Source organism: Psammomys obesus, unplaced genomic scaffold (genome assembly GCF_907164565.1).
Source record: "Psammomys obesus unplaced genomic scaffold, mPsaObe1.curated_primary_1811, whole genome shotgun sequence".
Taxonomy (NCBI): domain Eukaryota; kingdom Metazoa; phylum Chordata; class Mammalia; order Rodentia; family Muridae; genus Psammomys; species Psammomys obesus.
The window spans coordinates 2,716,827-2,729,114 of NW_026587216.1; the positions used below are offsets into that span (position 1 = coordinate 2,716,827).

Consider the following 12,288-nt stretch of genomic DNA (forward strand, 5'->3'; position numbering starts at 1 on the left):
AACACAGAAGATGGAGCTAAATGTATTAAGTACCCAAAGAAAACTGGTGGCTTGCTGTGGTAGGCAGTCTTGGTTGTAACTCGACTGGATCTGGAATCAACTAAGAGACACATATGCACCTGGGTGGGTCTGTGAGGGTAGTTAGTTCCTGGGAGGATTAACCTTCTGGTGGCGATCCAGATGCAAGGAAGTCCCGAGGAAAAGCTGACATTTGCTGCTCTGCCTTCATCTTTGGCTGCTGCCACCATCACAGCCCGGCTCCTTCAGCCTTCCTACACAGTTGGGGGACCAGTGGCTCCCCAGAAATGTCCCAGGCCTTCGGTGGCAGATGGCACTGCTGAGGCGTTCAGCCTCCTGGACTGAGTTTACCAGTGACACAGCCTCTAGCATGCAGAAAGCTGTTGTTGGGTCATGCAGTGCCTAACTGTAAGCCAATCTAACAAATGCCCTTTGTAATACATATTCATCCCTGTTACACAGAACCCGGACTAGTACACGAGCCAAAGACAGAGATGCTAGTCCTGCGAAACTGACATTCTGTCAATGTCACCGATTTGTGGCAACTTGAGCAAATACATGATGACGTATGATCAATAAATGGGAGAAGTCTCTCCCTAACAGCAAAATGCCAGCTGACACGTGTTGAGGGGCAAGGAAATGAAAAGAAAAACCACCATTTGGCAACTACCAGGGTAATATCTCGGGCAAGAATGCTGAGAGCACACAGCTAAATGGCATTTACGTGGTCTCAAAGCATCCCTCTTCAGAAACCTTAGTAAGGGTAAAGGTGGCTTCCTAGTGCTGCTCAGGTCATCTCAGCAGCCAAGGAACAAATGGCTGCTGTGTAAACCCTCCGCCATGTGCCAAAAACTCAAGCACTGCCTGCAGTGTCCCAGCCCAACGAAGAAGCGCCACACTCAGGCTGAGGGTCTTCCATAAACCAGTCACCACTGTGATGACAACAATACGAAGGCCAAGGAAGGAGTGAGACATGGTTATACGAGAGTCAAGGAAGAGACATGATTCTAGGCTGAATGAAACTCAGGACAGCAACACACGATCCTGTTCTGCAGCTTCGGGTGAACAGGGTCTGACCGGGCAGCTGACGTGTGACTAGGGTGAGACGTAGAAAATATTTATAGTGCGTTCAAAACCTTTCTATTTCTATGGAATTACTTAAAAACCCAAGACACCAGTTAACTTTTGTTCAAAAACTTTTATTTACTATAAAGACAAAAACACCAAAATAGGTACAAATACTATAAAATTGGTTCAAAGGGGTAAAAATTTTAATTAAAATATCTCGATATATTTAAAATAACAAAGGATACATTTAAGCCAAATTTTCTTAACCCAGAGGTTTTTTTTTGTAGCATTTGCTTACATAGTAAGGTGCTAATAGGAGTTAGCCCTTAAGCCCTGGAAGTCTTAGGAACCATAGTCACACAGAACACAGGATTTCATCGTGAGAGTGAACTTTGGTAGAAGAAAAATCTAGAGGACGCCTGAGGTAGTAGAAACTGGAATAAACAGCAGTAGGCGTTATTTACAACTTGAGTACCAAATAACATTAAAAACACAAAAATAATTACACAATACAATTTTCAGTCCAGCTTTGATCCAAAGAAAATAAGAATATTACATCACATTTGCATCGAAAAAACAATACACCACAATTACCAGCAAGCTGAGGGAACTGCAGACAAACTCAAACACAGTGGAGCCTGACATCTGGGGCCAGTGTGAGTTTGAAATGCGGTGGGCATGTTGATTACACGGTAATACTGACTAGCTGAGGGTCCTCAGCTCATACAGTTTACAGCTCTGTCAGACACAGTACTAATCCGACCAGTGATCTTCCAGTACATAAATGGCAAGAGTGCGTCCTTTAAAGCTTGCACATGAGAGACTCGGAAACAATCTTATTAGAATTGTAAAAATTCTAAGTAGTCAAAAAGTAAAAAGAAAAAAAAAAGTCAAGTACAACACATTTAGCATTACCAGACTTCACATTTCTGTATTATTTTTAACTCTTCAAATATTGCCAATCTTCCAAAACAAAGGAATGTAAAATTTCACTAAGAAGCACATTCACATAAAACTGCCTTTGAAAATTATCTGCAATATATCCCTGTAAACTTATCTTGGAACTTATTTTGCTTCCAATTTGTGTTGTACACTTAAAATGTACTACATATATATAGCTTATTTAGTTTATCCTGAGTCTTTGAGAATAACCAATTCTATCACACTGGCTTCTGAAGAGTTAAAACTTAACATCTCAAAGTTACATTTAATAGCTAATCAGTACTTGATTTAAAAGACACACAAATGAAGGGCTACCATTTTCCTTCAGGATTCCATGCATCCGAATTCAACTCAAGGTGAAGACAATTAAACTGTTGTGCAAAGTCCAGGAATTAGTTCATTTTTCTTTCTGAGCATTTTTCAAATGCAGAGCGAATTTGCTGTCTATTTTAAAACGTTACTGACGGGCAGAAATGAGTTAACCAGCCGGGTCTGGCAGAAACCGGGCATGGCGGAAGGAAAACAGTAGTCACTCTACCAGCAGTGGGAATGAATGACGGACTGCTACAAAGAGGAAGATTCAAATGGTGTGAATTTCCTATAGGCTAGCAAAGTACTCTGAAACAGTTCACTTAACTTCCAGACAGGCTCGCTCTGCCTTGTGAGCTGTGCCCGAGAACAGCTGACGCTTAGGTGAGATTATACATGACCCACATGGCGAGGGCAGAGGCAACTCGAGGGAGCCCTCCTTCATGAATGCCAATGAGAAGACAGAACTCTGCAATAGGCACAGATTTAATAAACTACTTCACACCTACTTCTATTTTTTTCTGGTTTGAAGAGATCACCTTTCCCTGAATATTTAACACAAATGACGGTGAAATGAAAATACAGAACCATATTTTCCCAAAACGAAATGAACGGGCCAACAGTAAAATGCACAATGAACCACAGTTGACCACGAGTTAAAAAAAAAAAAATCAACTGTGGGTCATAAAGAAGTTATTAACTTTTAAAAACACATGTACTTACTGCTACTCATAGGATACTCAGACCTAAAAGAGGCAGACACTGATTTATTTTTTATAGCCAGTGATAAAAAACCCAACGGAATTGTAGACCCCCCTGATGTGATCACTAGATGAAATGGAAGAAGTGACACATTAAATAGATCCTGAGCCCTCAGCTGCTAATATTGCTGAAAAAGTGCTCCGAAAATAAATTTCTGCTTCTGTTACTTAATCATGCAAACGCCACTGCTTTCCTGCTCACCTAGAGCCAGTCCTGGGAAAGGCACGGTTTACAGTTCCCGCACAAAGTGTGGACTTTTGCATATTGAGCTTAGGTACAGGCCATGATTTGTCAATCACATACTTAGGTACGGGCTCCCTGCTGGCCTCACTTCTAGCTGTTCAGTGGCGTGAGGGCCAGCAGATTAGCAACGTGGTTGCCCACATTTTCTTCTTTCCTTGTACAACCTGTCTCCATGATAGTTGATTTAAACAATTAACTACCACGTAGTACGAAAGACAGGATGCTTCAGTAGCTCTCTTGACGGAGGTCTGTCCTGAGGTTGAAGTTCTAAGCAGCGCAGAGCCACGTCACGCAGTCCCGGAGACAGATGAGATGGGATGGATGGCGCGGTAGTTGCACTAGCGATCTGCCGGAGACAAAGCCAGAGCACTGAGTTTCTGCAACGGTTCTGCGTGGAACACAGACACGAAGCTCACAGCCTCCCAGTGAGTATCTACACGGTGTATGCAGTGAGTTTTTCTTCAGTGTTGGATGCTTCTTAGTTCAGTATCAAGCACTGTAAATAACTAATTTTTACTTTGGTTGTTTGTTTGTTTCTTTTGCTAAGGTCTCAGCACAGGCTGATGGCCTGGATCTTTCTGCCTCTACCTCCAGATCACTTCAACTATAGTTGTGTGCTGCCCTGCCCAGACAGGAGCTGGCTATCCTATAGACAGGTCAAGGGTGAATCTCAATAATTTAAACCTACCTACTTACTCTCAATCATAACAAAACTCTTCCCTTTCCCTCCCATTAGGAAGCTCATGAATGATTATTAAAAAATGCAAACTGACAGAAGGAAAAAAAAACCCCTAAAAGCCTGTGATCTAGACACTGAGTGTTCGCTCACACACAGCTGTGGTGATCCCACCTCTATCTGGAGACACTAAGTGGGTGCTCACACATCTTACACCCCATCAGACAAACGAAAATGACATCCCTTTCCACCTTCCCAAGTGTAATCACTCACTGCTCTTGCTTTTCCTTCACAGGGAGGATAAAAAAAAGCCAAACAGCTCTGTTGACACTTGAGGTCAGCCCAGGCTTTAAGTACTCTACTCACAGTGCAACGCCTAATCCTGGGCTTGACAACATGAAATAAATTCCTTCCAGGGAGCACAGATGAGTCAAAAGTTAAAATTCGGGAGCAGAGCCGGGCATGGTGGGGCACACCTTTAATCCCAGCACACAGGGGCAAAGGCAGGCGGTTCTCCCCGTTCAAGGGCAGCCAGAATCATATAGACACTCTGTCTCAAAAAACAAAACAAAACAAAACAAAACAAAACAAAACAAAAAACAACTCCCCCCAAACAAAACACAGTTGGGGGAGTAGACTAGGAAGCAGGTTCAGGAGGTGAACGTCCGGCATGTGAGCCTGAAGATCGGCCTGAGTTTGGATCCCCAGATCCCATGTGAAAAGCCAGGTGTGAACATGCATGCCTGTAAGCTTACAGTCCTACAGTGGGGTGGGAGGCAGGAGAACCCCCTGGGGTAAACACTCATGGTCCTGGAGCATGCAGTGCAGCGGCCGACAGAAGGGCCCCTCCGCAAACGAGACGGAGAGTGAGGACCAATGCTTCGGGCTGTTATACTGCCACCAGCCCTGGCACACACACACCCTCACACACAACCGTGCACACACACTCCATCTACAAAAATACGTTAACAAGTCTCTTTTTAAAATTGGCAGATAGAGGCCATCACTCCGGTCCGGGGGATCCGACCCCCTCTTCTCGCCTCTGTGGGCACCTGACACGCATATGGTGCACAGACGTACGTCACCCCAAACAGGCAAAACACTCTCACACACAACAGAGAACAAACAAAACAGAGCTTGAGGGGCGACCCATAAGGACTGGATTCTGTCAGTTTGAAAATGTATTTGTCATATCATAATCACCTTAAATATCAATGCAAGATGATTAGAGTGTTTTTCTGCATTCCAAGGTGGCTTTGCACAAGCCATTTCTATAATAGCGCAGCCAACACTCCACACGTCACAGCTCCTACCATACTGCTGACCTCTCAGTACCTAAAACAAAGCAGAGTGAATTGGGAAATGTGACTTAACAGAGAGATGTGATCAGAGCAAACAGCGGTACAAATTACGTGGACAGCCCATGTAACAGTCCAGCAATTACATGGACCACTTGAAATGTCATCAACAAGCTCAACGTCCATGTGGCACAAAGAAAAACACCACAGGATTCCAAAGCAGGCCCCTCCTCTAGATAATGGGGCAAGCAAACAAACTGTCATTGCACTGAGCACGAAGAGCTCCGGGCTCAGGACAGGCCACATTCAGAACCGTGGACCTTGTTAAGATGTTGACAGACAGGGCCTGCTCTGCGGTTTACCTCCCAGGGAAAGGTAACTTTTGCATATTTCTACCACATACACTTGTTTTACTACAAAACAACTACTACAAACTAACCCCACAATTACGTGTTGAATGTGTGTTAACTGGGTTGAGGCAGCCTTTAAGCAAACCTATGAAAACTTGTCTTTTATAATTTTGTTAAGACAAAAATGGGAAGGCTGAGTGTCGGGATTGAAATGCAGGGTGCTACTAAGAACTAGCTTACAGGGTCAGGCGCTTCCAATAACCCGGTGCGTACTGGATCTTACTGGGAAAAAGCCTAGCACAGCGCTGTCTTCTTACCCACCTCAGGCGCCATGAATGCAATTGTCCCCAGTAACTGTCCCTGGAACTCTCCTGCACCGGTTCCTTTGGATGCCAACCTTGCAGCAGCTCCAAAATCTGCAATTCGCAGCCTCTGACCTGTGCTGTCAATGAGCAGATTGGCACCTGTCAACAGAGACAGTCTTTTAAAATCAAGTACGGACACATTGAGAGCCCCATGAGGTCCTGCTAATGAACGAAGACAATGTGGGTACAGCCACAGCCTCAGAGAAAGCTGTTCTCGTCTTCCTCTGGGCCATATCTGCTGAAGGCACACTCGGGTTCTCTAGTGTGGGTCTAACCTAAAGCTTCAGAAGGAAATTCTGAAGAGCAAAGGCATAAGGTCTGTGTAGATAAAGGAGTACGTTCAAAGACCCTTTAAAACAAGGATTGAAAACCCTGAAAATGATGATTTCAGCAAAATCTATCTACAATTCAAATTTTGGTACAATTTACATTTTAAGACCAAGTCTTGCTGATACATACTAAGATAGGCCAATTCAAACTATATGCTGATTTCATAATTAGAGTTTAATAAAATTTAATATGACAACAGCACTTAAACACATTGTCAACTCCCCAAGAGATTCACAACAGAAAATCCAAGTTGCCTTTAATAAATATAATTGAAACTATAAGATCTTATGGATTTTCTTACGTATACATTGTAAAGCCACAGTGGGGGTCAGGAGACCTCAGTTCTATACTTCCTTTCTTGTATTGTACACACTGTTCTACTTAATGAGAAAGACAGACTGAGCAACTCTTACAGGTCCTTTTAGCTCTAATGATCATAGGATTATTTAACCCCAAATTTAAAAGCTTGTGTTAGAAACCTGCAAAGGTCAAGTTTAAAAATGACATTTGTTTTCTTACTGTCCATAGAAAATAATTGGGATTCTTGCCTTTGACGTCTCTATGAATGATCTGGTTCTCATGGAGATATGAAAGGCCACGAAGCAACTGCTCAGTATAGTTAATGACAACAGACTCCTTGAACGCTCCATATTTACTTAAGAGATGAGCCACAGATCCTCCTGAAAGACAACAGAATTGTGAACCTGGTCAGAGCTATACTTGTTTATCACACTCTAGTTTCTTAAGCTTACAATATGAGCTCACATGAAATGTTAAACATGTCAGAAGGAAAACTGATTTCCTATATCATCTCAAAACTGTAAATTAGGAAACATTTTCTGCAGAACCCTCATGAAACCAGCTTAGCTTATTTCAGAAAACAGTAAAAGTTGTAAATTTCAGACTGAACTGTTTCTGCAATGCAGATTCCACTCCCTTCTTCTTTCAACCCAAGTGCATAAATGGTTACAGAATGAAGTAAACACAGCACTGACGTGTTATTTAGCAGAAGGTGAAGAGAGCAGGGGGAGCAAGAAGGCAGTGAGGCGTCAAATACCATGTACTATTCTGATGGGGCAAGTCACAAACTTAATGAAGCTCGCTTATAAATACTTAGAGCCAACATATCAACATTCAGTATGTCCTCCTGAGAAACAGCAGGGGAGGGACTTAACAACTACTACTGGGTGTCACTGGGGAGACAGCTCAGTAGGTGGAGAGCCCGCCAAGCATACACAAAAACCTAGGCATGGTGGTGTGTGCTGGAGGCGACTGTAACAGCACGCGGACCTCAGACATCTGCATGCACATGGGCACACATCCACACTAGTAAGCATAGGCAAACATGAACTAGAAATGTACTTAAAAAAAAAAAAAAAAAAAGATTTATTTATTACGTATACAGTATTCTGCCTGCATGTACACCTGCACGCTAGAAGAGGGCACCAGATCTCATTGTAGATAGTTGTAAGCCACCATATGGGTGCTGGGAATTGAACTCAGGTCCTCTGGAAGAGCAGCCAGTGCTCTTAACCTCTGTGCCATCTCTGTAGCCCCTAGAAATGCACTCTTGAATCACACAAGAACATAAAGAATTGGCTAAATAACCTAGCCATCACATCTTGAGTCATTGTTATATTATTATAGAAATGAATTCAGTTCAAGAGGTTTAACTTTGTGCCTCAGTGCTATTGTATCTGCAGTAAAGTTTTAAAATTATACATTAATTTATTTAGTTCTGTTTGTCTGAGACAGATTCTCACCTATTATGACACAGGCTCAGTTTGGACTGACCATCCTTCTGCCTCAGCCTTGTGAGGGCTCTGACTGCAGGTACAAGCCCTGCTCGATAATGTTATTTTTATATTGTTAGAAACATTTCTTAAATCTATACAACTAGTGATGAACCTCCAGAAAAATATGGAATTTATGCAGGCCAGGTTTGAAAACACAGATTCTTATACATCAAAGCCACAAAGTCACTGTTAAGAAAGGCTTCTGGGCAGGGAATACATCCCAGGGGTAGAGTACTTGCAGGGCATGTACAAGGCTCTGGGCTCAATTCCAAGTACAACAAAACAAGACAGCAAGATGGAAAATGTTAATGTTTACTATATTTAAAGTATACACAAAATATTTTTGTGTATACCTGCATATTAAAAGTGGCTCATTTTTAGAGACCTAAAAGTATTTACTTATAAATGAAGTATTCGGTGAATTGTGCTTTAGTAGAAGAAAGTTGAGTTTGCGTGTTCATTCCTGCTTTATAAAGTGAACATACCCGCCATCCATTCAATGAAGAGGTTGTAATTGCTCTTCTCACACGTGGCACCCAGCATCCTGATGATGTTTGGATGGTTCAGGTGGCTCATCATTCTGATCTCTTCCCTTAATGCTTCCACCACCTCCTCCTGCTCAGAAGATGTGTTTCTGACGTATGTCACCTGTTTCAATCAACACATTAACAAGATGTTAACTTGATGTTCCAAGTTTTCGAAACAATCTGATCTAACGTGGCCAAATCCAAACTATCTTACACATCGACAGCAAATGGCATTTACCCTCATGGATGCAGTATGCTTGCAAAAGCAACAAGTTGACTGGGAAACCTAAGCCAGGAAATTCTACACAATGAGAATATAGCAGAATAAACTGTAGAAGACCAGAAAAATGACGAAAGAGGAAGGCGCTGTAGCCAAGACTGCAACAGTGTAGAACAGTAAAAATGAGAAAAGCAAATGAGGAAAAAGCACTATGACTTTAAATGAGAAGTCATTATTTTTGCATCCTGGTAAGTATGCTGGTGATATAGAGTTCTAGAAGCCATCAGCTGGCACAGGTGGAAGGGGGCAGGGACAACAAACCATCTGAGCATCTTCACACTGCATCTTACAAAGACTAGCTTCAACTTTTAAAATCAGAATTCATGTTTGTGCCACTTTTGGGAACATCCACTTTGAGTCTAAAGCTTTTCAAAACTGTCAGGTATGGTGGCACAATCCTGTATTCCTAACACTAGGGAAGTGGAGGCAAGAAGGTCCCCAGCTTCAGGGAAGCCTGGGCTACACAGTGAAACCCTGTCTCCAGAACCAAACCAAAGAAACAACTCTAACACTGAAGCACACTAAGACACCGGCATTGAGTCCTGCGTATTCATAGTGTGCGCGCATCATTTCATAATTTGGACAATTTCACCCTGTGCTCCTGATACTAACCTGTTTAACAGCCATTAAAGTTCCAGTCCCCACATCTTGTGCTTGGTAACAAGAAGAAAATGCTCCAAGGCCTATCTGCTGACCTTTCAGCCATTCGGTGTCTTCTCTGTAAGGTTGTTTCGCTTTGGTATGTCCTGGTAGAGTTTCTGGTGTCTGCATATTAAATGAAAACAATTATTTCAGTGTTCAAAGAGCAAGATTCTGTAAAATTAATCTGTGAAAAAAGTAATTCCCAAGTCACCCATGAATTTGACCTCTGGCTGTTAACAACGAGTATCAAGTGTGTTAGTGACAGTCAGCTCAGAACCAGCTGAAGTGTCTTTGAAATAGGCTGAGTACTGCTATTGCAATGACTAAAAATTATCACATACTTACACATGGGAAATGCTCACAGTCAGCTCATCCCGAAAGCATCGTTTCTAGTAGATTTTAACACGTTCTAAGGAAACTGTGAGAGCGTCAAGACTCTATACTCACATCCTGCTGGATGATGATAATATCTTCTCCGTTGTCAACCTGTAGCTGAGGAACTATGGGGAGGGCATCCTGAGATGCTGACATTGCCATGGCAATTGCTAAAGCTTCTTCTTCTTCAGCTTCCATCTTTTCTTTGCACTTCTGATTATGAGTGACGTCATCTTTGTAGGTATCATCATTTTCAGCCTTTTCAGGAGAGAGGACAGCAACTTCGGACTTGAAAGTGACTGTTGTGTCACTTGAAGGCATGGATGCTTCAAGGAGGTCCTCGATACTGGAGTTCAGCTCAGTGTTGACGTCTAATCTGCACTTATCCTCCACTGGGGTGAACACTGTCTCGTCGCTGGGTATAACGGCGTTCCCACTACTGCTGCTACTGCCAAAGCTGTCCTCGCACTTGGAAGCACTGTTCAGGTCAAGAGTCATGCTGTTTTTTGAGGTATCCCCCAGTTTGCTTGTACTCCCCGGGATGGGTCGAGATGGCTTTGGCCTGTGTATGGTGCTGGAGGGTGGGGGTCTCGACTGAGTGAAGACGGGGGAGAGTTTATCTGAGTCTCTGTTTTCTGAGCAGTTCCTCTGGAGTTGCAGAGAGAACTTGCGCTGTGTTTGGGGAGATGCAGAAGGTACTTTGCAGGGAACAAATGCCTGAGGTCTGTGCTTAGAAACGTCTGTTACAGAGCCAGCTGGGGCAGATGGGGCTGATGAACCAGGGGTGGACACCGCTGGGAACATTAACTGGGAATGAGACAAAGGAGAGGCGTTCAAACACTGACTATGGGGTCTGCCTTTTGTTTGAACCATTGGCTTTGGTTGTTCTGTTGTTGTTGAACTAGGAAGTCCTACAGAAATGCCGGCCAGTCTGTCAGAAATGTCCTCTGAACTGGCACTCAGTCTCATAGCACGTAATCCTTTTCCAGTTTTCTCTAAATGGACTGTGTGCTCAAGGGAACTGCTCTCTGGATAGCTTGTAAGGGCCAATGTCTGCAAGAAGCTGTCCTGTTGGCCATCCAAAGTGCCTTCCACACCCAGCTGGATGACCTCAGCGATTTCTACCTCATCTGCAATCGCCATCAAACGCCGGCGCATCCTGGTGAAGTGAGTGGAACCAGAAGCGTTCAGCATTGCTACCAGCTTAGAAAACACAGTGGGCACCGCGGTCACCATTCTCGCAGAACTCAAATAGATCCTTCGAGAGAGTTTGCCAACCATGGAGTGGGAATTATCAATGGATTGCAAAGCGAAGGTTAAGAGGGACAGCAGCTTCTTATACCTGAAAGAAAAAACAAAACACCTTCAATTACTAGACAAGTTCAAAGTACTGAGAAAATAGGCACATTTCAAAAAGGGCAACTTATAGCCTGCCTTTGTACACAAAACCCATTTTGGCATGAAGAACTTAGAGATGTTTAACTGAGTAGCCCACCCTCCAGGTGTTTATGATAATCAAATACTAAGGTGTTAGGATACCACCTGAGCAAGGAGGAAGAAGCAGCTTCTGATTCCCGAAAAAAAAAAAAAAAAAAAAAAAAAAAAAATTACCTGACTTCAACAGGCTCAGCTTGTGAGACGTCAGTACTGACAATATGAGGATAAAATTCAGCAGGAAATTCCAACAGCAATCTATCTATAAGACAGAGGCGGCCCAGCAGTTCTTGCCAGTTGTTTGATTCAGCTTGATTTCCAAGAATACAACTTAAGACAAAGTCAACGCCACCGACACCAATGGATCCTACAGGAGTAAAAAGAGCGTGGTAAAACTCTAAAACAAAACTTGGTTAAATGATGTTTATAAAAATGTTCTGGGTGGTAACAGACTTCTCTTAGATTAACCCCTATTGTTAACACAGCTGCGTAAATCAATAGGACTACTTCAATATTTTATAACATATCTAAAGTGACAAATATTGGGTCAAGGAAAACAGTACATTAATCTTAAATTGGAAGTCATTACCAGCTTTAAGTATTTCTCTACCGACTGCCAGCTCTCCCGCTTGGCCCTTGCAGAGCTCCAACAGTGTTGAAATGGACAGCTGACTCGTGCGGCTACAAAGAAATGAAAGCAGCCTTAATTTGGGATATCGAGTCGGCCACTCACCGAAGAGCTCCAAGTGTCATCAGGTCCCTCTACGGTATTTCTTATGTTTCCAGTTGTTCAAGCAACTACCCAGCACACACAACCCAGAGTTCCGGGCTACACAGGACATGCCATCTAAACCTATCCTCATACTGAGAAAC

General features: G+C 43.0%; 1 protein-coding gene across 2 annotated transcripts in view; it reads right to left on the bottom strand.

Annotated features, from left to right (window-relative positions):
- Positions 1 to 1,207: 1,207 nt before the first annotated feature.
- Positions 1,208 to 12,288, bottom strand: part of Map3k1 (mitogen-activated protein kinase kinase kinase 1) — a 60,011-nt gene continuing 48,930 nt past the window's right edge. For both annotated transcript variants that reach the window (XM_055603402.1, XM_055603403.1), the window contains exons 12-20: positions 12,005 to 12,096; positions 11,593 to 11,782; positions 10,054 to 11,323; positions 9,577 to 9,729; positions 8,643 to 8,805; positions 6,910 to 7,041; positions 5,988 to 6,130; positions 5,222 to 5,353; positions 1,208 to 3,688 (exon numbers count right to left, since the gene is read on the bottom strand). In XM_055603402.1, coding sequence (XP_055459377.1) covers positions 3,539 to 3,688; positions 5,222 to 5,353; positions 5,988 to 6,130; positions 6,910 to 7,041; positions 8,643 to 8,805; positions 9,577 to 9,729; positions 10,054 to 11,323; positions 11,593 to 11,782; positions 12,005 to 12,096 — 2,425 coding nt within the window. In that variant the 3' untranslated portion in view covers positions 1,208 to 3,538. The remainder of the gene's footprint in view (positions 3,689 to 5,221; positions 5,354 to 5,987; positions 6,131 to 6,909; positions 7,042 to 8,642; positions 8,806 to 9,576; positions 9,730 to 10,053; positions 11,324 to 11,592; positions 11,783 to 12,004; positions 12,097 to 12,288) is intronic.